The sequence below is a fragment of the Pinus tabuliformis genome, chromosome J, assembly GCF_031772625.1.
Source record: "Pinus tabuliformis cultivar Carrire ecotype Pingquan chromosome J, CPIR1, whole genome shotgun sequence".
NCBI lineage: Eukaryota > Viridiplantae > Streptophyta > Pinopsida > Pinales > Pinaceae > Pinus > Pinus tabuliformis.
The window spans coordinates 509,350,133-509,376,223 of record NC_142295.1 but is presented as its reverse complement, the minus strand read 5'-3'; the positions used below and the strand labels follow the sequence as shown (position 1 = coordinate 509,376,223).

General features: G+C 38.0%; 1 protein-coding gene across 1 annotated transcript in view; it reads right to left on the bottom strand.

Annotated features, from left to right (window-relative positions):
• Nucleotides 1-1,216: 1,216 nt before the first annotated feature.
• The window catches only part of LOC149228003 (uncharacterized), a 48,575-nt gene continuing 23,700 nt past the window's right edge, over nt 1,217-26,091 (bottom strand). The window contains exon 2 of the mRNA XM_089378031.1: nt 1,217-1,838. Within this exon, the coding sequence (XP_089234157.1) occupies nt 1,819-1,838 (20 nt within the window). The 3' untranslated portion in view covers nt 1,217-1,818. The remainder of the gene's footprint in view (nt 1,839-26,091) is intronic.

Sequence of the window (26,091 nt, the reverse complement as noted above, 5' to 3'; positions counted from 1 at the left end):
TAAGCTTTTTTGCTTCGGTCTTTGTTACAGTTCTAGCATCTATATTCTCTGTCAGCTGGAGTTGTCCTTTTCTAATCCCTTAAGAGAGTTTGAATCCTTGTTTCCTCTCTCTAAGATTTGGGTGGGTCTGTGTTTTTGAGATGGGTGGTCTCTAAGTTTTGAGTTGGCCTTTGTCTCTAGCCTGGCTTAGTTTTATTTCTTTAAGAATTGAGTTGCTCTCTGTTCTTCTCTGGGTAGTTTTCCGTCCTCTTTGAACTTTGGTACTGCTCTCTTTGTTGTTGGAAAATTATGCCTCGACGAGGGGCCATTGTAGTGTCAATGTACCTACCACCCCTCATGCCCAGATGGCAGCAGAGCATTCTACTAATATCTACTACAAAAACACCCCTCCAGCAATCCAAAGTGAAATTGAAAAAGTTAAGGAAGCTAGAATTGAAAAAAGGTTCATAGCCGATGCAGAAGTAGAGTAAGAGATTGGAAGTTGGGTTCCAGACACAGGCAGCACGAGAATGCAATGCACTGGGCATATGCAAACAATTGAAGACTATTGGCAACTTAAAACAATAATGGGTAAAGTACTAGTGGTGTGCTCAATACAACAACAGAATTTTGTTAAGCGTGGATGAAGTGCAAAGGAAAATCAGAAGGTTGGACAACAAAGTTGCAACGATGGCATGCCAACATGGAATTCATGGAATCGAACAAGGAGACAGGACCACTAGTCACGATCCACGTGGACTCTATTACTGAATAGAAGTTGTCTATGGCATTCGTCAATATGTTAGTTAGCCATACTTTTTGTTAAAAATGCTGATCAAGGATATCAAGCCTTCAAACTCGAATGTAGCTTGTTTAGCAGACTATTTGATAGATTTTATTATCAGTTTTAGACCTTTTACTTGGACAAAGCAGTAATGTTATGCTACTGTCTAGTTTCCCATGACAGACCAGTGGGCATGGCAAGACAATGTTATGTTATATTTTTTGACATGATCTAATACAAATCACCTACCCAACTTGCACTAATTTATAGAAACTAAAAAAAAAACTCTGTTACTCAAGGCAATATTACCAATAAAATAGTACTACAATTTATTGAATATATTTTGTATTTTCATCTGTCTGTGTAATTAGAATACCCTATTGTATCTTTTGAAATCATAAGTAGTCACCCATACTTTCCAATACATATATAGATCTCATACCTCATACCATCTATCAGAGAAATTAATATTATGCATAACTCATTCAAACCAAAATTGAATCATTCCATCAAAACGATGGTAAACAATATTTGGTTAAACATGATGTTAGTATCACAAGACAATAGACATGTGTTGCAAGTTCCATTTCTAATCACTCTGAGCTTGTTAGAGGGTATTATTTGGGATGAAACTACAACTATTTGAATCTCATGCCTTGGGAATAGTTGTGTTACACCAAATAATTCCAACTGATGAGTATTTTGTACTTAGGCCAAAAAAACAACCCTGAGAGACTGGCACACTTACAGACTGAAACTTAAGGTTATGCCAGTTGAAGAATTCCCTCTACATCCCACAAAGACCAGTACTGAATCACTCAAATAGAATATTGCACAAAAGGCATGGACACAAATACTTGGAAAAGGTGTAACCAAATTACTTGGTCCAATCTCAAAAGAAAAGTGGTAGATATTACTCCCGAGAGACTAAAAATGTAAATGGGTAACATGCTTCTTTCATTGTTTCCATCCATATCTGTCAAGTGGCAGCCAATCATTTTTCATTTTCAGACACACAAGCTGACAAAGGTGCCCCAAAACTTATTTGTTCAGCATCATTTTTCACTGACGACGCCTGCAAAATATTAAAATGATTATTATGAGCAATCCAAAATGGTAAAGATAAAATAGCATCTTACTTTCAACTAACAATACCTTGAATCCTTATTTTGGACATAGCTAATTCCATTTGTCATATGTAGTATTTTCCATAACATGACACCAACACACACAAAAAATTACTAGCAGACCAAAATAATGAAGATTATAAATAATATCTTCCTTTCAACAAACAATGCCTTATTTTCAGCCTTGTTTCGGACATTCCCAACTCCATTTGTCACATGCAAAACTTTCCATAACATAATACCAACTACAGAAAGTAAAATTTCACAGGCACACAAAAATAATGAATGATCATAACGATCGCAACCATTTATGATCACAGTAAATTTCATAAAAACATTGTCACCCAAAAATAGTAAGAAGGGAATGCTATTTTCCATATACTGATAGGACTTTTCGAAAAGAACGTAGCCGAGAACAATAAAAGTGGCAATAAAATGGTCAGATAAAGTAATTTTTAAGTTTATTACCATGTAGAACTTCATTTGATCTGGGCTTGTACCTTTTTCCATGTAATAATGCCACTTTTACATGTTGAAGAGAAAGAAAGAGAATTGCCAACCCAGGTATGAGGATTAATATTATTATCATAGTTGGATTCATATAATGGTGTACCAATTTTGCATTAAAAAAAAGGAGCAAAAAAATAATCAAAACGAGATCCACAATATTTTTTCTTCCAGACATTGATACAATAATTCCTTTTTCTTCTCTATTTTCTTTTTCTTCCAGACATTGATACAATAATTCCTTTTACTTCTCTATTCTTCCCTGTTTGGCAGGGGCAGCTGCGGGGTACTCACTAATATGGTGATAGCTGCTACTAGATGATGCCTTCTATTTTTTCATAAATTAATATGATATTGGCAATTGGTTGTAAAAAAAGGATTGCAACCCAAAAACACGTAATTATAATTGTGCTGATGATCATTTCTAATAGATTGATGGCATTTCAAAGAGAACAATTGCAACTAGAAATGTTTGTCTTTAGAGTTAGCATGGGAAATTCTGATCACAAGTTGTGCTAGTTAATTATGGTAAAAAATTCAAAACAATGAAAGCACATAAACTTGTTCAAGTAGTACAAGTAACGCCCATCAAGAAAGAGCTACAATTTGCACTCAAATAAGGCATTAGTGAACTATGCAAGGACAAGCTTGAAAAGGGCAATAAGTTAGTATGAGAGTATAGAAATGAAAAAAATGAAACAAAATATAATAGAATAAAATGGAACCTAGATCCCTGCTTAGAGAATGAGGATGGTGGAGACAAGGGTGCTGAAGGTGATGCCTCTCAATTAATGTGCTAAAGTTGAATTCTGTGCTTTTGTGGTGTTCATAATGGCAATGTTCACAGCAGTGAGACAAAGTTGGTAGTTGCCAGTTCAATGCTAATGGTGAGGATAAGGAGAAAGAGCCATAATCTCCTTTGAAGTGGAAGCTAAAGGGCCTTTGATTCCTCAATCCAAGAGAAAATTAATTAGAAAACAACCAAAAGAAATTGAACATGAAAGCTTTCTTAAGTTAGAAACTGATGAGATTATTGGCAATTGGTTGTAAAAAAAGGATTGCAAACCAAAAACACGTAATTATAATTATGCTGATGATCATTTCTAATAGATTGATGCCATTTCAAAGAGAACTGCAACTATAAATGTTTTAGAGTTAGCATGGGAAATTCTGATCACAAGTCATGCTAGTTAATTATGGTAAAGAATTCAAAATAATGAAAGCACATAAGCTTGTTCAAGTAGTACAAGTGACGCCCATCAAGAAAAAGCTACAATTTGCACTCAAATAAGGCATTAGTGAACTATGCCAGAACAAGTTTGAAAAGGGTGATAAGTTAGTATGAGTATAAAAAAGAAAAAAAATGGAATAAAATATAATAGAATAAAATGGAATCTAGATCCCCGCTTAGAGAAAGATGATGGTGGAGACAAGGGTGCTGAAGGTGATGCCTCTCAATTAATGTGCTAAAGTTGAATTCTGTGCTTTTGTGGTGTTCATAATGGCAATGTTCACGCCAGTGAGACAAAGTTGGTAGTTGCCAGCTCGATGCTAATGGTGAGGATAAGGGGAAAGAACCATAATCTCCTTTGAAGTGAAAGTTAAAGGGTTTTTGATTCCTCAATCCATGAGAAAATTAATTAGGAAACAACCAAAAGAAATTGAACATGAAAGCTTTCTTAAGTTAGAAACTGATGAGATTATTGGCAATTGGTTGTAAAAAAAGGATTGCAACCCAAAAACACATAATTATAAATACGCTGATGATCATTTCTAATAGATTGATGCCATTTCAAAGAGAACAATTGCAACTAGAAATGTTTTAGAGTTAGCATGGGAAATTCTGATCACAAGTCGTGCTAGTTAATTATGGTAAAAAATTCAAAACAATGAAAGCACATAAGCTTGTTCAAGTAGTACAAATGACACCCATCAAGAAAGAGCTACAATTTGCACTCAAATAAGGCATTAGTGAACTATGCAAGGACAAGCTTGAAAAGGGTGATAAGTTAGTATGAGAATATAAAATTGAAAAAAATGGAATAAAATATAATAGAATAAAATGGAATCTAGATCCCCGCTTAAAGAATGAGGATGGTGGAGACAAGGGTGCTGAAGGTGATGCCTCTCAATTAATGTGCTAAAGTTGAATTCTGTGCCTTTGTGGTGTTCATAATGGCAATGTTCATGGCAGTGAGACAAAGTTGGTAGTTGCCAGCTTGATGCTATTGGTGAGGATAAGGAGAAATGGCCATAATCTCCTTTGAAGTGAAAGTTAAAGGGTCTTTGATTCCTCAATCCAAGAGAAAATTAATTAGAAAACAACCAAAAGAAATTGAACATGAAAGCTTTCTTAAGTTAGAAACTGATGAGATTATTGGCAATTGGTTGTAAAAAAGGATTGCAAACCAAAAACACATAATTACAATTATGCTGATTATCAATTCTAATAGATTGATGCCATTTCAAAGAGAACAATTGCAGCTAGAAATGTTTTAGAGTTAGCATGGGAAATTCTGATCACAAGTCATGCTAGTTAATTATGATAAAGAATTCAAAACAATGAAAGCACATAAGCTTGTTCAAGTAGTACAAGTGACGCCCATCAAGAAAGAGCTACAATTTTGCACTCAAATAAGGCATTAGTGAACTATCCAAGAACAAGCTTGAAAAGGGTCATAAGTTAGTATGAAAGTATAAAAATGAAAAAAAATGGTATAAAATATAATAGAATAAAATGGAATATAGATCCCCGCTTAGAGAATGAGGATGGTAGAGACAAGGGTGCTGAAGGTGATGCCTCTCAATTAATGTGCTAAAGTTGAACTCTGTGCTTTTGTGGTGTTCATAATGGCAATGTTCACAGCAGTGAGACAAAGTTGGTAGTTGCCAGCTCGATGCTAATGGTGAGGCTAAGGAGAAAGAGCCATAATCTCCTTTGAAGTGAAAGTTAAAGGGTCTTTGATTCCTCAATCCAAGGGAAAGATAATTAGAAAACAACCAAAGGAAATTGAACGTGAAAGCTTTCTTAAGTTAGAAACTGATGAGATTATTCTCTTGAATAACGTTGGGAATCTATTGATAGTTGGATGTCCAAGGCAAGGTGTGTTATTTTCTCATTATCCAACACTTTCAATTGAATGGACACTTCTTAATGAACGAATTTCTAATAAAAGATAACTGGGATACATGTTTTGGAGCAAAGCATGGTGAAAAAGCAATCGTTTCAACACAAAAAGTTCAACGACTCTCTAGTGGGGTGAATGGTCTTACCTCCCAAGGCGAGCTTATCACTTATCGCCAAGAGGAACCTCAAAGGGAAGTCATGCCCCACCTCGAAGTCACTCTAAGACAGTTATCGATAGCATCCCTAGAGAAATAGCTAGAGAGTTGGCCGAACTTCAATCCAAAGGTTTAATTTGCAAGTTCACAAGGTAATGACCATAGAAGATAACTCTTACATGATAGATTGTGAGAATTGGAAGCTTTAGAAAAACTTTGATTTATCCCTCCCACAAAGATTATACTTCCTATTCGTCTGTGTTTCCTTGGTGGAATGGGATAGGATATTTAAGAGAAGACCTTGGTTTCTAAATCCAAATATTCATTAGATGATTTTGACCTTACACTTGCAAATCCATCAAAATCTTCAATTTAGGATTCACCTGCCCTTCTTGTTTTTTAAATTTTGAAATGATTATTGTTTAATGATGATTAGGGATTGATTTGGATTCATAAATTTGATCCTCACAAGGGACTTTGGAGAAGAAACTAGCATCTTATGCTTGAATTTGTGTCACTATTGATCTCAACAAACCGATTCATGGAAAATTACCATAAAGACAATGACAAAGGTGCATGAACAAATTTTGATTATGAAATATCCCTTTCAAAGTGTCAAGCAAGTCACGAATAGGGCTTGCCAAAAATGTCCCTCAAAATTTTAAAAAAATCCATTTAATTTGGACAAGTATGGTGAAGGGTTTCAGAATGTTCAATCAAATTGGCACCAAAGGCTCCCAAAAATTTCTAGAAGGCCATTTAAACATTATTCTTCAAAATCAAGAGTCAAGACCAGTTTACACCAACCACTTACCAACTGCCTAATGGACTTTGAATATGGCCTCATATAATAATCGACTACTCCTGACTACCCCAAAGTAGGAAGGTTAGAGTAGGTCCCTAACATGCCTTGATGTTGTTACATGTAAGTTCTGCTTAGCATGAGCAGCCTTTAAGCAAGAATCAATGTTAGATGACTTGATTATTGTGCTTAAAGTAATGGCAAATGATAAGTCTCCAAGGTTCAACAACCTTCCATGTGAATATATAAGGCCACCTAGTACTTCATTGGATCTCATCTCCCCCAAGATTACAAAGATGGCTTGGCTAAAACATCCCTTCAAAAAATTATTAATAGGGAGTTGATCAAGTTAATCCACGAACCAGAGCAACCTAAACAAATCTCAAGCCAACAACATATGCCACTCCTCAATATCTCATATTGTTAAAATTGGCAACTAGGGCCAAACTCCATGTGGGTCATCTTATTTATGGCAGCTGATATTTTTCTTGGATTCCTCTCATCGAGAGGTGTAGGATTGATCTAAAGATCATCCAATTCTGACAAGTATTCATGGAGATATGAATTTATTTGTGTTATGGGACAATTCGTCAAGGTCGGCCAGCAACCAAATTGCCCCCACTTGTGCTCAACGTTTTAGTATAAATAGAGGTGCCTTGAAGGTCATTTGTACACACACTTCTTGTGATCTCTTCCTCTCCACTTGTCTTGGGTTTTGGTGGGAGGAGAGATCCTAAGAAGACAATGCTGCCCTAATGGAGATGATGCCCTAAAACGCAGTCATGGAGATGATGCCCTAAAACGTTGTTCAAAATGAAGCTGCCCTAAACATTGTCCACAATAAATCTGCCCTAAATGTTGTCCATAATGAAGTTGCCCTAAACGTTGTCCACAATGAAGCTGCCCTAAACGTTGTTCATGATGAAGCTGCCCTAAACGCAGTTATGGTGAAGTCCTAAACGCAGGTCTAAGAGACCCTATGACGCTGATCTATGAGACCCTAAATCTGTTGTCAATGTGCCCTAGCCGCAGGCTTGTGAGAAGATTTATTAACAGAAAGAGGAGACATATATACAGCCTATCTAATGCTGAAAGCAGGTCTAATAAGAGACCTTAAGACGCTGTCAAAAGGAAGGCTATTTGCTGTCCTAGTTATCTACAGCAATCCTATATTACTGTTCTGAAGAGTTATCTACAGCAATCTGAAGACACCTAGCCGCAGCAAGATGATCTCTCGGAGGAAAGACTTCAGACGAGGACAGTATATGGATCTGCCTTCTTGCAATGTATATCAGTTATATATATATATATATATGGATCTGCCTTGTAGCAATGTATATCAGTTATATATATATATATATATATATATATATATATATATATGTCTGTACTCTTTCATGGTTTGATGAAAGTAAAGTTTGAAGACAGCATGATGATGAATGCTGCAACATAATAAGGTGTTGCATAATGCAAAGAGGTGCAGCATGATGTGATGGATGCAGCAGCATGGTATATTGCAGCAGCATGGTTTATTGCTGCAGCATGGTGCAGCACTATGGTACAACATGATGATGGGCATGGATGTATAGCAGCAGCTTGTTGGTGTTGGGTACAGCAGTGATGGAATGGTGCAGCAATATGATAGGATGGGACAGCATAGTGATAGGGTGCAGCAATATGATATGATGGGACAGCACAGTAATAGGGTACAGCAGCATGAATGTATTGAAGTGCAGCATGAAGGATGCAACATGTGTATGATGGGTGCAGCATAGTGCACAGTGATGGGTACAGCAATCATTGGTGCAGCATAGTGCACAGTGATGGGTACAGCAGTGAATAGGTGCAGCATAGTGCACAGTACAGTGATGCATAGTGCAGCATGATGACAAAGCACAGCATGTTGGGTACAACATGACGAGGTACAGCTCAGTGATGGTGCAGCACAGTGATGATGGACATGGTATGATGGTGCAGCACAGTGATGATGGGCATGGTATGATGGTGCGGCATGGTGCAGCACAGTGATAGGTACAGCAAGGTGATGGAATCACCTGTGTTCGGATCAGCTACCTCATGTGTCATCTTCTTAGAGAAGATCTCTACTATTATTATGACAAGTCAAAATGTGGACTTCTGATGTATACATACTATCTCTCTCTCTCTCTCTGCTGAACTATTGAAGAACATATAAAAAGAATTGATCAAGGGTTTCCCCACATTGGAGTTTGTCCCTGGCTGGCACCACATCTTGTGTCCTCTTGTCTTGGCTTGTCTTTTGCGATTTATGTATATGTTTTATCTGCATTTTACTATCATGCTAAATGTGATTGCTAATCTAGAATTGATATTGAGTTAATGTGAAAAATTGAAGTAAATTGCTCTCAGCATAGAACATACCTAAAATTAACACATAAAATTCTTGCCAAAGCTTTGGCCTTGGGAGTCCTTAATATTTTTCGACTAGAGTAGACTTATTTGATACTAAAAAGGCACATTCATGATAATGATGTTGTTGAGGAGGGGAAAGAATGAGCTAGACACCTTGGCCTCAGTGCCATGTTTATCAAGATTTTAAAGGTGTGTGATAGGGTAGAGTAGCCTTTAATTCTATCCATCCTTTGAGCTCTTGGTTTTGCCAATTGATTTAGAAATGCAGCTAAGATTCTCTTTATCGGTGCAACAACCTAAATTTTCATTAATTAAGTAAAATGATACTTTTAAACTTTAAATCAATAAGGCTTGAATATACCCTTGCCCCAACTTTCTATGTTATTGTAGTTGAAGCCCTCGTGTATCTCATTCATCATAGAATGGTCCAGGATGCCATTAAAGGCATTCCACTTTCCAAGGCTTGGTTACAGACAAATGGCTAATGCCCACTTTATCATTGATTCCTTCCTAATCCTTGGAAGACAAATGCTCTTTGGACAACTCCATGGACTGTACACACCTATTTTGTGAGGCTTCTAGCTCTAAGATTGAGGAAGAAAAAATACAATGCTATCATCAGAGCCAAAAAGAAATGCTAAACTCGATTGCCAGGTTAGGCTGGGTGCATATTCAACTAGAACAAATGTTTAAGTTCCTTGGGATTCCATTTGATTTTCATACCTTCACTTAAGGAACTCTATGAGAGTGTTACAAATTACTGGGAAAAAAATGAATCATAAAGGCACTTTCCCTTGTTGAAATTTGTAATTAGGTTCGGTCAACATAATATCTTATGTATTCTTGATTTCATGTATTTGATGTAAAAGAAAAAGAAAAAAATTATTATTGTTATTTTATAGCATGGTTTTCATGCTCAAAGTTAATTTGTTTTAGGTCTAAGCACCCATTGTGTGCTTCTAGGATTTGTCATAAAGTCGAGTCAAAAGAGTTATTGTTATATGTAATAGACCCTATTGGGCATTTTGTATCAAGTCAAAAGAATTTATTTTGAGTCAAATTGTGTCAAAGTGTCTCTCCAAGACCAAGTCGGCCTGCAAAGAAGAAGTCAACCTCATTAAGGGAAATTCGCACTCCTAGAAAGCCTATATATAAGAAGCATTCGACATCATTTGGGGGACATCCAAGAAGTTCGATCAAGCAAGAAGAGAAGAAGAAATATTGAGAAAAGAAGGAAGAACAAGTAAAAGACTAGTCTCAAGAAGGAAAAAAAACGAAATTCTGAAATTTTGCTCACTTTCTCTCACTTGTGCGAAAAAGAGGCTAGGGTTTCTGTAGCTAGAAAGGACGAAATTTCAGAGCTTAAAAGAAGGCCGAAATTTGTGATCGAAAGGCAAGTCACATCATTCATTTGTCCAAGGAAGAAGAAGAAAGCCAAGAGAAAAAAAGAGAGGCCTAAATTAGCCTCTATCACCCACACGTGCGAAGTTGCAAAAGATTCTGGAAGGTTGAAGTTATTGGAGAAGTCGTTGGGCGTTGAAATTGTAGAAGTTGTTGGGGTTGAAGTTGCAGCAGTTACTGGACAAGTTGTTGGAGGGTCTAAATTAGTTATTGGACATTGTTTAAGGAAAGCTCATCAATAAAGAGGTTACTTGATCTTGGAGGAGTCTCAGTCTTGGGTCTAAAGGTCTTGGCAGTGTTACGGGGGAGCGCCCCCCCCCCCCTCAATCTCGCTCCCAATCCGCGCTCCGGGCGGGAGCGACTCAGGAGTGGGTCGGGAACGCGCTCCCGTAAAAAAAATTGTGCTCCCTGCCTATTTCCGGAGCGAAGCAAGGAGCGTCGCTCCAGGAGCGGTCAGGGAGCGAGCGATCACTCCCGACCGCTCCCAGGTTATAAAAATCACTCCCGGAGCGACGTGAGCGACCGACGGGAGCGAAACACGTGGAACATAACCAAAAAGAAAAAATTGGCGGTAAACAATTTAGGCAAAACAAAACAAAACAAAAAACAAAAAAAAACAATGTGGAACATTTGTGAGGGAGGGAGGGTTAAATAGACCTTCCCTCATTTCATTTCATCATTGTGAGAGTGAGAGTGAGATTGAGATTGAGAGAGGGAGATTGGGAGAGGGTGAGAGTGAGGAGCAAGGAGAGAGCAAGAGAGAGCAAGGAGAGAGTGAGGAGCAAGGTGAGAGCAAGAGAAAGCAAGGAGCAAGAGAGTGAGGGAGCAAGAGAAAACAAGGAGCAAGGGGAGATTGAAGAGCTTGCAAGGGGAGATTGGACACCAAAGAGGTAGGCTCTACAATATTGAATAGAGTGTCTAGCAATTTTTTTTTAATGTTTATTCCTAAATAAATAAATAAATTTTTCTCTATTTCCCATTCCATTTTTTTAAATTTTGCAGATTCGAAACTTCAAATTTCAAACATCATGGTTATATTTCTTCACATTTTCTTCTTCTTGGTTCCTTTTTTGGTTATTATGGTGCTGGAGAGTAGAAAAAGGAGGGTTGAAATTGAAAATGAAGAAGGGGATGAAGAAGGGGGACATAGTGGATTTGATGAAAACCCCGGTGAGGAGGAGCTAGAGGAGAGTGAACATGAGTCAGCTCAAAAAACTAAACAAGACCAAACCCCATTGTGGAAATATGTTAACAGGCCTGAAGCAGGGAAAGGGGGTGGAACCACTAAATTTCATTGCCCCCATTGCAACAATAATTACACAGGTTCATACACCCGTGCCAGAAAACACCTCTGCGGGAAAATGCCATGGGATGGAGATAAACAAATAGGAATCAAAACTTGTACAGGTGTGTCAGCAGCAGATAGAGCCAAATACATAAGGGAAGAGGAGGAAGCCCAATACAAATCTAAAAAATCAAAGGGTTTCTTTGAACCAAGCTCACAATCACATGCACAAAGAACTCCTTCAGCATCCTCCCAAGGCAGTGGATATGGAGGCACAGGGTCACCAGGTTTAAGGCGTAGAACCATATCAAATTTCCTTGATGAAGGGTGTAGCAATGATGTGGATTCAAAAGTTTAGAGGTTTCTCTATGCATGTGGGATACCATTCAATGTTCTTCGCTCACCTTATTGGCACGAAATAGTTTCTGCCATAAATGATGCCCCTAAAGGATACAAGAGCCCTAGGTATGACAAGGCAAGAACTGTTGGACTTGATCATGAGAAAGCAAAAATATCACAATCTTTGAATAGAATGACAAGTTCTTGGACTGACCATGGGGTGTCCATTGTATCTAATGGATGGACAAATGTAAAAGGCAAGCCATTGAATGTTCTTGCTGTGTCTGTTAGTGGTGCCATCTTTCTTTCAGCATATGATTACTCAGACAAGTTCAAGACCGCCATCAACATTGCAGACCTATTACTTGAAACAATTAACCGTATTGGGCCATACAATGTCATCCAAGTCATCACTAATAATGCTCCTAATTGTAAGGCAGCGGGAGCAATTATTGAGGATAAATACCCCAACATATTTTGGTCTGGGTGTTTGGTTCACACAATGAACCTTTTGATGCATGATATTGTTAAGAACAAAAACGAACAATACAAATGGATTGGTGATTTGTACAAGAAAGGCAAACAAATGATAAAATTTATTACAAATCATAGCAATACCCATGGCCTTTTCCGCAGTCACTCAAGATTGGAGTTGTTGAAGATTGCGAGGACTAGATTTGGTAGCTATTACCTCACCTTCAGGCGCCTTTTGAAGGTAAGAGAGTCATTGGCTAGCATGGTATCAAGTCCACACTGGCAGGGATTAAAGGAAAGGGCTACAAATGCAGCTAACAGGCAAGGTTTTGAACAAGTGGAGGAGGCCGCTCTTGATGGTATGTTTTGGGCACATGTGAGGCAAGTATTGGATTTCACCAAGCCCATTTATTACATGATTCGGTTTGCAGATACAGATAAACCAGTGATTGGCGAGGTGTATGAGCAGATGGATACCATGTTGGGGCAAATAAAAGATATTGTTCATAACAATGATCCCAACTTGTACAAATTGATTCACGATTGTGTGTGCATACGGTGGGATAAACTTAATGTTCCACTACATTGCTTGGCGTATATCCTTAAGCCAAAATACTAATCTACATCTTGGTTGGGCCAACCTACACCAAGGGGTGGGGTTAGGGCCAAACCCCATATAGATGAAGAGGTATCTACAGGATATTTGCAAGCATTAGAAAAGTTGATACCTGACAGGGAGGAATGTGCTAGTGTGCGTCTTGAAATGGGCAAATACTTCAGTTGCACTGGTTTGTTTGGTACCTTTCATGCAATGGAAGATAGAGACAAATTTGATGCTCTCACATGGTGGGAATCATATGGCGGCCATGGACTTTTGCCAAAACTGGCAAAAAAGTTCTCTCACAGGTTGTAAATACTTCTTCTGCAGAGAGGTGTTGGAGCACCTACAGCTTCATACATAATGTGAAAAGAAACAGACTCGATGAAAACCGGGCAAAAAGCTTGGTTTATGTGCACTACAACTTGAGGTTGTTGAGTCATTACTGTGATCAGGCTTATGAGGATCCAACATATAAAATTTGGGGCAACCACCCAGAGGATGATAATTTGGAGGATGGCACTATACATCTTGAAGAACTGGAAGCGGAACTTATAAGAGAGGAAGATGAAGCAACAACCATGCCACCTCCACCATCCAATAGCAGTGCTCGAGTTGCGAGTCTTGTTCCTTTGTTGTCGCCGCCTCCATCTACACCCTCACGTGGAGGCATGTGCCTTCTAGTTCTGGTCGTCAGTCTGTGCAGGAGACTCCTAGAAGACCACCACGACCTGCTCATACATTAGACACTTCTCGTGGCAAGGGCCACATGTAGTAGTAGATAATAGATTTACAGTTTACTTGTCTTTTCTATTTTCTATTAGTTTTCATAACCATTGAGTCTTGACTCTTTCATATCATAATGATATTTTTTGTAAACAATATATCACTGTGACAATTTTAGTTTGAAGTTTGAAGTTGGCAATTATAACTCATTGGTAATGATTCTGAATTATGAATATGATGCTTCGTGAAAGTGGTTTCATTTCATTTCGTAATTCATTTTATAACATTTCATTTCATGTTAGATATTATTTCTTGTAATGGTTAAACTTTAAACTTAGCTTACAAGTACAACTTTGGTGATCAATGATGATAAATGTTATATATTGAATTTTCAATTTTGAAAGCTTGAAGTTGAAACTTTGAGATTGATGAATCATGATTCACGAGACTCAATATGTTGTATGTTACTAACTTGTGGATGTGGTTGATGAAGATTATAACTTATAGATGATTGATGTTATATGGTTGATGGTTCAATGATCAATCTATGTTTTTTTATGTTTTTTATATCTAATTCATCATTCTACATGTTTTTGTTGACATATATGTATCAAAATGTAAAATATATATATATTATATATAAAAATCGCTCCGGGATTCGCTCCCAAACCGGGAGCTTATAAAAATGTCGCTCCCGCTCCCAAGTAACACTGGGTCTTGGTATTCGTTATTTGAAGATTCTATAAGAAGAGAAAAATTTCTTGTGGTATTTCCTCTCTAGGAGAGGTTTTGGCCCTAGCTAGCAGCATATATCTTGTGTCCATTTGTTCTATTGATCTTCATGTTTTAGTAGTTGTTTGATGATAAGAACACCATAATAATCAAGAGAAGAAGAAGTTAATTATAAATACTACAAATTGAAGTAAAGAACATCACAAGCAATTATCAAGTTAAGAGAAATCTCCCCTAATCTAACTGCCCTAGGTTTCTCAACATGGTATCAAAGCAAAAGTGACAAGGAAAGGCAACTTGAAGATCACTCAATTAAAATAGGATAGATAAAGGGAGTCTCAGTCTTGGGTCTAAAGGTCTTGGTATTCGTCATTTGAAGATTCTATAAGAAGAGAAGAATTTATTGTGGGTTTTCCTCTCTAGGAGAGGTTTTGGCCTTGGCTAGCAGCCTATATCTTGTGCCCATTTGCTTTATTGATCTTCATGTTTTGGTAGTTGTTTGATGATAAGAACACCATAATAATCAAGAGAAGAAGAAGTTAATTATAAATACTACAAATTGAAGTAAAGAACATCACAAGCAGTTATTAAGTTAAGAGAAATCTCCTCTAATCTAGCTGCCCTAGATTTCTCAACATGGTATCAAAGCAAAGGTGACGAGGAAAGGCAGCCTGAAGATCACTCAATTAAAATAGGATAGATAAAGGCCAAATATAAGAGGAAGAGCATCAATTAGTCAATCACTTCACAAAGACCCTATCATCCTGAAGGAAGAACTTTTGGAAGAAGAAAAGAAGACCTCAAGGACCCTACCTCCATCTTAAAGAAAGGACTCTACACATTTGAAGTATTTTGGGAAGTCTCCACATTCGACATTATCATCAAGAAGGCATCTAGTGGAAGACATCATCATCAAGGAGACATCTTCATTTATCAAGTAAGTATTTTATATTCATGTCTCAACCTACAAATCAAATGACTACTTTTTGTAAGGAGAACAATAAACTTGTTGGGACATCAAACTACCTTGCATGGAAGAAAAGAATAGATTTGATTCTCACAGAAAATGAAGTTTTTGACTATGTCAAGGGCTCCATCACAAAGCCTCCTCAAGAACAATCTCAAGCATTATCAAAATATATGAAAGGAGAAATAAGGGCTCAAAGAATCCTCATTGAATCTATCAAGGATTCTCTCATTCCCTTTGTAGCAAAATTGAAGACATCAAAAGAGATCTATGACAAGTTGGTAGAGTTGTACTCTGTAAGTACAACTGGGGAAATAATATCTTTAAGAACCGAATTATACAAAATGAAAGTATCAAAGGAAGAAGGGGTAGCTTCATATCTCATGAAGGTATCTCAAATTAGAGATCAACTACAAGAGCTAGGAGAAACAATGTCAGATCCAGAGATGACCACTTGTGTACTCAATGCACTACTAGATGAATGGGGCAACTTTGTATCAAGCATCTATGGAAAGAAGGAAGCTACACCATTCAGTGATCTATGGGCATTATGTAAGATTGAAGAAACCAAATTAAAAGCAAAGAATGACGTTGGATCAAATGAGCAAACACAAGTATTTGCAGCTATGACAAGGAAGAAAGGAAAGTTTGGAAAATTTGAGCCTTGAAAGAAATTTCAAAAGAAAATTGACATGTCTAAAATTCGATGTTATCAATGTAATGAATATGGACATTTCAAGAGAAATTGTCCTAAACTCAAGAAGGGCAACAAGAAAAGGAAAGAAAGAAGTGATGCCCATGTGACCAAAGAAGTAGAAGAATCGGACGAGAAGAAAACTAAGAAGGAAGAAGTGAAAGACATCTACTATTAAGTTTATTTTCAAGACAACGGTCATGGTAGGAAGCATTACAGTTATGATAAGATGCATTATAGCATTAATTGAGATGGCATCATACTACAAGCATGAAAGGATAGCAGAAACAGAAATTTGCATGGTTGAAGCAAGTCATCTAGCAAGATAGGAAGATAAGAGATCATCACACCTCATCATCACTAGAAAGAAGCATTTGCAGAGTAAGGATCACCAAGATCCTCCGTCAGAATCTTTGCTGAAAAATGTTCACCTCTACTAGGAAGAAGCCAGTGTTACATAGATAGTCTACATTCCACCTAGTATGGGATCCACAGTTTAGAAGAATGAAGGTATGGTGACAAAGAAGTGCAGCATGACAATTTAGTTCAAGCATTTTCATCTTCAAGCAGGGAAAAGGAAGCTGTCGAAGGAAGTCTAGATGATCACATGACACAAGAGGTATGCATATATTTGATAATTTTTAATAGATAGATAAAAGTCATGTCATCACTTAATTGCAGATAGAATGGTTAGAATGCTCTATCTCATGAGCATGATTGAAGAAGAAGGAACTCTTCCTTATGAATGATACATGAAGGCATAAATACAATATGCCTTGAACTCTTCTACATGATGACATGATATAATCAACATCATATGACCTCCTGAATAATATGATGTGATGGGCAACAATTGTTCATATGCAAGAGGAGCTATGAGTAGAAATCCCAAGAAAGCAGTTGAAAGGAAAGTTTGTGAAAATGTGTCTATAGCTACTTAGATAAGATGATTAATCAACATCTTATAACAATTAAAAAGGATTGACTATGACATCTCCATGAGGAAATTATGAAGATCCTAATAAGTATGATGAAGAAGGAGAACCTCGGTAATGGAAGCCTTGAAGATGGATTCGTACAGAAAAAGATGTTGATGTTGCAAAAGCAGATGTTATGACAAAAGGCCATCAAAAAGAGGTAAATTTGGTTTGATGTTAATTTTTTATTTTTGAAAGAAAACATTTGGTTGGATTGGAACAGGGCTACCAACAGAAGGTTGCTGAAATTCAACTAGAATTAAATGAAGGATTCTAAGAAGAACATGACTTGGAAGAGGTAGTAGTGTGGAGAATAGCTAGATGACAAAGAAGGTCACTTTCCGATGAAAAGAAAGATGATATAACTAGCATTACTTGGTTCAACACTATGTTTTGATGAAGGGAAGTGATATAGAAGATGGTTGAAGCTCTACGAAGAAGTTATGCAAGAAGTTGGCTCCATGATGTAAATTGATGATGTAGAAAGAGGAGCCCTACAAGCAACTAAAAGTACCATGATCTCCACAAAGAACAAATAGCTATTGTTGGAAACAAGTCCCTAGGTAAGAGGGGGCTTGGGTATATTCCTTTCATGTAAAGGAATGAGTAAATCCACCCTAGTTAAGAGGGGGAGATAGACACGTCATTCTTGTCTTCACATCATGAAGAAAGAATGGAGGACTAGGTAAGCATTTGAAACTGATACTAATACTCTTTGAGAATGAGGTAGGGCATCCAATAGGCAAGAGTAGTCGAAGAGGAGATTACTTGAGGATGTGTAAATCCAAGAGGAGAATGGTCCTAAAAGGACATACCTTGTGAACATCCAGATGGAGTATGTGCTTTGAGAGACAATGACGAAGGTGTCTATACCATCCAAATGGAGTATGTGCCTTGAGAGACAATGACGAAGGTGTCTATAAATCATTGTCTCCCCAACATTGTGCTCTAATCTAGTGGAGTAAAAGAGTTGTTTGTCAAGGCCTTGCTATATGACAATGTTGGTTGATATGTTGAGATGCACTGATATAAGCTGAAAAGATAGCTTATGAGATGGCTTACCAATCCGACTCTTATGATGAGAATTCTTCAGTATGAGAATGTCCATGTACCTTCTATGTATTATGAATACCTCCCTAGTTAAGAGGGAGTGTTGAAATTTGTAACTAAGTTCGGTATTCATAATATCTTATGTATTCTTGATTTCATGTATTTCATGTAAAAGAAAAAGAAAAAATTATTATTGTGATTTTATAGCATGGGTTTCATGCTCAAAGTGAATTTGTTTTAGGTCTAAGCACCCATTGTGTGCTTCTAGGATTTGTCATAGAGTCAAGGAATCAAAAGAGTCATTGTTATATGTAATAGACCCTATTCGGCATTTTGTATCAAGTCAAAAGAATTTATTTTGAGTCAAATTGTGTCAAAGTGTCCCTCCAAGACCAAGTCAGCCTACAAATGTAACAGCCCACCCAAGGCTCTCACATAAGCCACAATGTAAATATGTGTAAATATTATGCAATGTTTTAAATCAAAAGAAAAAAGGGCATTGAGTCAAAGGGACACAGAGTCCAAAGCTGGGGGAAGAGAATTGTTGCTTGGGATGTTGTGGTTTCTTCTGCAAAGAAGAAACCTGAATTCAGGACAGCCATTGAAGGTTGGTTGGTACATGAAGTTAATGAACTGATTACTAAAATTAATGGGCTGAGGAAAATCACTTAGGCCCATGCTTGCTTGAAAAAACACTACAAGCAAGGAGGATAAAAATTTATGAAGGGCTGCAAAACAGCAAGGACACAGCAGTAAATAATGTGACGGAAATGTAGGCCAGTTAGGAGGCATTGAGGAGAGCATTCGAACAATGGGAGAAGGCATTATTCAGAGGAAACATTTTTCGAATAGCGAAGGCAATCAAACTCCTCGCACCAAGGGAGTAGAGCCTTTTGTTTTGGAGGCAAACCGAGAAGGGACTAGAATCGAGCCTCCAGTAGAAGCTTTTGGTAGGCAACACTGAAGAGAAGAGAAGAGAAGGGGATTGGTTCTTTGTCCCTAGAGGTTGTGGGTGAGTGCTAGTCTCTAGAGCCCTATAGAAGTTTGGGGTCCTTGGAGGTTGTGGGTTGAGATAGGATCCCTAGAGCCCTGTAACAGCTTGGGTACCTGTGCCTGTGAGTTGAGACAGAGATCTATGGATCCTTGTAACAGCTTGGGTCCCTGGAGGCTGTGGGTTGGGATGAAATTTATCGAGCCTTGTAATAGCTTGGGTCCCCTAGAGGCTGTGGGTTGAGATAGCTACTATGGAGCCCTGTAACAGCTTGGGAAGAGGCCATCCTGAAGCAGAGATAGAGGAAGACTTGACTAAAGACTTGTGGATACATCCCTATTGGTACAGTGGATTTGGACTCCCTATAAGGGGGTGAATTACTGAGTGTACACTTGGGGGTGAGGTGGGGCACCTCAGGATTCCCTGTGCTAGCAAAGAAAGAAGCAATCAGCTGGTGGGATTAAGGAAGGAGGTCCTCTGGGGTCCCTACTTCAATTAGCAGTTGGTGCGCAGTCCTGGAAGCAAGCATTTCCCCCTCAGACTCTAGAATTTGGCTCAAGGGTGGCAACTGCAAGTAAAAGTGGTTGTAGCTGCCTAAGGTTGGGTGGAGAGTCCTTGTCCCAGACTCAGTTGCCCTACAAGTTCAAAGATAAGTATCTATGTATGCTTGTTTACTCTTTTAACGAATCATGTTGCATTGTTGTTGGTAATGGTTCTAGATTCAGGACTGTAATTGTGTTATTAATGCTTGTATATATGGTGCACCTTGTGGGGATATTCCATTGATGTACGTATATTGAATGTATATGTGCGTTGTGCTTGAATCTAGAAGAAAAATGTGTGTGATGACCTGCTAATGGTAAACACAGTGTGTCTGATGTGTAAGAGGTGCAATGAACCACATGATAATAATGTCTAAGCTATAGAGTTGAATCTGAATGATATGCTTAGTAGTGTTAAGAAATATACATTAACAAAAGTAGAAGAACTCCATGTTAAGTTATAGGCCATAGCTAAAGCCATGGGAGCCTAATTTGAACCTTGTTAAATAATGGGTTCTGAGACCCTTGTATTAATATATAAATTACATGGAAGACCCTCTACTGGCAGAGTCAGTAATTGTTTACAAGTTATGCATTCGCTTACAAGTTGTTGTGACGGTAGGCAAGCAATGTATGAATGTTAAGGGGAGTTTTCCCAGGACCAGTCGAGCCCTGCAGCTTTACCTAAATGTCCTCCAACCTTGCATTTGCAGCAGCCTCCATTCCCACCACAGGGAATTTGGCGATGAGGGCTACATGTCCCTAAGAGTAGCCAAATGCCCCAGAAACCCTTAAGTGGCACCAATGAGTTGCTTGCAGAGCCAGCGTAGACTCTGGAACTGTTGGCGTGTGGCAGGCGAGGTGGGAACCTCTCAGAAGCTCGCGCCAAGACCATGGTCGGCAATAGTCACAGGAGAGCCTATGCCGCCATGTGGGGAATTCCCTACCCGAGGGCAAGGAAGGCCCACAGGCTAGAAATCCCTCGTTATAGCTAACACCCAAGCTTAGGAGGGGTAACGTCATTGAATGCTTTAGTTAAACATTAGCAGAGTGGTGAGATCTTGACGAAGATCGGGAGGTCTACCAGACCTCTGAGATAAGGTCGCAATCAAGATGATTAGTTCAATGAGGCCTATGCAATGGTAAGGTTTTTCCTCAAGGACATCACGGAGATCTGTGCCTAAGATGTCGCATGAGGCAAAGTCAAAGTTCCTCAATCGAGCCATAGCACAATGCTAAGGCAACAGGGGTCGTTGCTGCACAAGGGATCGAAGCCTAATCTTACATAAACGATTGGATGACCTTATCCTTGTAGAAGCAGAATCCCTAAGTGGGAAGGCTTCCTATTGGAGGGGTCAAATTCTCCTTTCACGCAATTGGTTAAGAGAATGACGACGTGGCGTAAAAGTCTCAAACGGGTTGAATCATGTAAGCTAATTTAATCAGTCGTCAAGAAGTCTGTCACTTGACAAACCAGGGATCATCACCAGATGGATCCCATAACAGACACTGATGTCATAAGTTCCGGGAGGTTGGAATCTCGAAATCTCGTAACCAAATGCAAATTGGAATTTAGTTGGAGAGTCGGGATCCTAGATTGAGGACTCCCAGGTGGACAAGGGGCAGTGCGCTATTGGTCGTGAGGTAACCAACATGGCACAGAGGTGGGAACCCGAAGGTTTACCCCCGGAACATCTCTAAACGCGCAGCAAGGGAGAGTCAGGACTGAAACGTCAAGATGACGCTGCAGGGTGACGTATTCAAGCACTTTCCTAAGTAAGATTCAATTGAAATACAAGATCTTGTTTCCACCCAAGAGTCATCTTAACCACAAAATACGTAGAAATTTCTAGACAAACAACAATTAATGCAAAACAAAAATTTCACCTTTTCACTATAGGTTTCCCAAATTTTAACCTTGTAAATTTCCAACTTTAAAGATGTTATGCAATATATACAAAACAGCAGCAACAATGAACAATATTTCAACTCTTAAAACCCTGAAGCACTAGACAATTCAAGATATAAGACACCAAGTTGTGCAAATAAATCTCCGCCCTCTAGGGCAATTTTATTATGCACATAAGCCCCCAGGGGGGCAATTCAATTGGCGGTCATTGTGTTATGAAGTCTTTGTGAAGTTTAAGGTTCCAAGTTCAAATCGCCTTTGATTAACCCTATGGGTAATGCATGGGGGCACGTATGGGTTTACGCTACAAGTTATAGTGGTAGCGGTTGGAATCGACCCCATGTAGCACGAGTAAGAGACCAACCCATTTGCCAATTCAACTAGATATTAAATAAATAAATTAGAAAACAAACTCTTATTGTGCACATAACAGATCTAAAAATGGCTTATGCTCCTTGTAAATTTAGAATAAAACCTACCTTTGGTTTTATAATTATAATGTTAAATCACTTAACACATCCACCCTTAACATATAGCAAATCAATAAGACATATGAATGTTGGAAATTACAAAACCATGAAGAAATAAATGGCTAAAAAAAATCTACAATTACACAAGTAGTGAATAGCTGGAAATTTCATTAATAGGCATAAAAATGAAGTTCATGTATATAGCATAGCCTTATCACAAAGCTAATACAATCTCTAGCTCTCCCAACCCTAGCCAGGGGAAACAATGAAAACTGAAAACCGCTCAACAGAGGAGAATCAACAAGCATATTCTCCAAGGAAGACATCTCTTCTTCTTCACTTCAACAAGTACAACCTAGGATTTCATTTGGAAACCCTAATCTCCAAGTCTCTAAGGGATGAAACCCTAACCTTAGTCTTAAAGATGATCCAAGAAACTCAAGAAACCCTAGACACCTGAATATGGAAAGAGACAGAAATAAAGTACAATAAAAGATCCAAGAGAGAGAGCTCACCTAATGCACTCCTCTTGATCACATCTCTAACACAAGAATGATGAATTAATAAAGGACTTGTTACTGATCCGAATAGCAGGGTTGCAAAGGTTTGTGCCACCTACTAAAATGAGCACAGTGTAAGGGCTCACTGTTATCCCAGCCTAAACCCCCCGCTCTTTAGGCCCAATTTCTTCTTGAAAAGCCAAGGGAGAATTCCCACTCAATACCTCAACCGACTCCAATTAAGACGAGTGCCTTAAATGGGGTCAAGGAGAGGTGAAGGAATTAATTACGAAGGTTGTTGAATTTTGCATTTAAGTATGCAATATAAATCTAAAAACAACAAAAAAACTACACCAAATGACATTAGACATGGCATGTGAGAACCTAAATTTGATTTAGAAAAAATATACTAAATAGTTTTAGGGTTGTTTTCAAGTTCGAGTTGTTGGTTAGAAGGGTTGCAGAGCAAATTAGCTTGTTTCCCTGTAACTGCAGACTATAAAAGCTGGCAGTAAATCGCAAAGGACAGCAACCTGTTTAACTCAAACAGACCACCCACACTCCTAGATCACTATTCTAAGGGTGTGGAAACTGGAAGGTATGAGTTTGATCTTTTTGGAAAACCACTTCCAAGCTTATGAATAGCAGCAAATACCAATTTCCAACAAGCTGGAAAATGTATTTATGTGTTTCTAAGATTAATTCTCACTAATTCTATGTAGTAAATTGCAAGGATAACACCTAGTTTCACTCAAGCAAACCATTAAATGAGTGCTAAAGCACTCTTAGATTATTGATCTAGGGTTGGGGAAGCTAGAAGGTACGAGTTTCATCTTGAAAGCCCACTTCCAAGCTTATAAACAACAACAAATACCAAGCTAGAAATTATATTTCTGTGTTTATGGGATCAATTCCCATGGGTATTGTGCCCAAAAAATTTCAAAAATGCAATTTACTTTTACTGGAAATAATTGTGTTTATTGACTAGAAATCGATAAATCAACAAAATAAATCCAAACAAGAATCTAAACACGATGTTCCAACTTAATTACTTACTTGGTATGAGCAAAGAACCTTGAAGAATGTCGCATATTTCTTCAGTAACAAGTAGTAAAATGCACATATTTGCAATAAAATCACTCAATACACAAGGGTAAAGATATCCAAAAATGGTTCCAATTCAATGTCTCAAAACCTTGGCTTAGATTTAACTTTATTTTAATATCCCAAGGTAAATTAACTTGTTGTTCATAATATAATTCTAAAAATTCAGCAAGTAAATTTCCTAAATAAAAACAGAAATAAAACGGTTTTTGAATTTTTTGAATAAAGTGGTTGTTCCAATTTTTACCCTGTATCAAGAATAACTTTACCTCAAAGCTGAGTTGTGAAACACACTCCTTCTTAAGTTGATATTGCACTTTATTATGGCAATGGGGTTGGTCTTCAAGAGAAATCACCCCCACTTGTAACTTAATATTCCTTCCAATTTTCAGACCCAGCTAAGAGTAGCCCCTAGTGAGGCGTTCTTCGGCCTTCAATTCGTGTATGTAGTGAAATGCAAGCTCCCTTCCCAAACTGAAGCTCCCTATTGGCATAGTTCAACCCTTGTTGGGATACACCTACTGTGTAGATGCTCAATGGCTCAATCCTCTAGCTTTACGTGATCTTACTAATTGGAAAAATCATTAGATTAAACCAAATACCACAACAGATCAAGAAAAGAAAAGACAATAAAAGTCAACCCACACAATGCAAAGAAAATATTACATCAGTTTACAAATGAATTCCTTTTATCAATGGCACTAATCTCACAAGACAACAACATTTGCTAGAGGGGTAGCTAGCCTTTTATAAAAAAATTATAATGGCTAGTTGGACTTCTCTAGAAAATTATTTTTGATTAGTCCTACACATGTCAAAACTTAGTAATTTCATAAAATATTACATTACAACAATAAGTTTGACCGCTAGGGGGTCGAATTAGTTTACAGAGCCAATTTGATCCAAGATTCCCTCTGTATTGTGGTCCAGATGACAATGAAGAATAGTAACCATAAGTGAAGAAACTAAACCATCAAATTTGAAAATGTGAAGAAATTGTTAGAAAATCGGAAAGGCAGAAAGATTTTCTTATGTTGATTATTACTTGTGATATTCTTATGTTCTTATTAATTTTCTTGTGTTCTTCTTTTATCTTTGTTTCATCAAGCAATTATCAAAAGAAAAACATGAAGATCAAGCACACCAAATGTAGGGGAAAACCCAGTCAACGAACTCTTCCTTTAGGAGATTCAAAATCAAGAGGAGATAGACCAAGACTCTAGACCCACAGACCTTCCTCCTCTACCAAGTCAGCCCTTCCTCCTTGTAAATATCCTTTTCTTAGTCTTCCAAATGGCAACCCTTCAAAGTGCAGCTTCAATCCAGAAGCAGCTGAATTTTTGGCCCAGCTACTCCAGACTTTTGGCCTCCCCAGCAACTATAGAATTTTGGCCTTCTAGAAAAACTCCAGAACTTCGCACAAGTGAGATGAGAGAGAGAGAAAACGAATTCTTGACCTTGAAAGAGACCTTCTTCTTTTCCCTTAGACTTGTCCTCCTCTTCCTTGGAATTTCGCACTTTTCCAGCTACAATTTACTACAAATTGAACTTGCTTGACTTCCTCCTCAAATGAGGTCTAGTTGCTCCAATATATAGGCTTCTTGTGAGGTCGAATTCTTTGTTTGAGGCCAACTTGTACTTCCTTGAGGCTGACTTGGTGGAGGAGGCCTAGAAGACATAAAATATAATAAAATAAATTTCTTATTTGACAAATAAATCCTAGGAAGGGTTCTTTACATTATGACATGGACAAAGGCACTTGACATAAACCCTAGAAGCTTGCAATGGAGGCTTTGACCTAAAAATAATTGACCCAAGCATGAAACCCATGCTTTAATAAGTCAATTTTAATAATAATAAAATTTCATTTTCTTTCTTTTGACAAATACAATATATTGTGACTTAAATACATTTATGAAGACCGGACCTAGTTACATTCCTCAACACTCCCTCTTAACTAGGGAGGTATTCATAATTACAACCACATAAAGGTACATGGAAGATCTCCAATATGAACTACGAAGAGTTTAGGCACACTCAGTGCCATGGACTAGATACCTGACCAGGGTTATCTATCCGGGTGGGACTAAGATGGACTCAAGCTTTCAGCCACTCTACGTACCATTAGGCTTACTTGCTAACCATCAACCCAAAGATCTAGGTGTGTATCCAACGTTGAAGCTCCATGACCAATGCCACCCTCCCTCTTCAGGATCTAGACATCAATACATAGGTCGGCCAGATGTCCTCCCAAGCATCCACCATTAGATGCTTCAACTCTCCCTATCAAACTAGATATGTCCATTTGTCCAAGCATGCTTCTAGAGTGTTCAACCTTTTTATGGAGAGATTTACATGTACAAACACAAACCCTGATCAATAATAAACTTTCAAATATACATACAAGTAAACACAAACCTTTGGGGTCTTCATTCATTCGGATGTTTGCTGGTATCATCA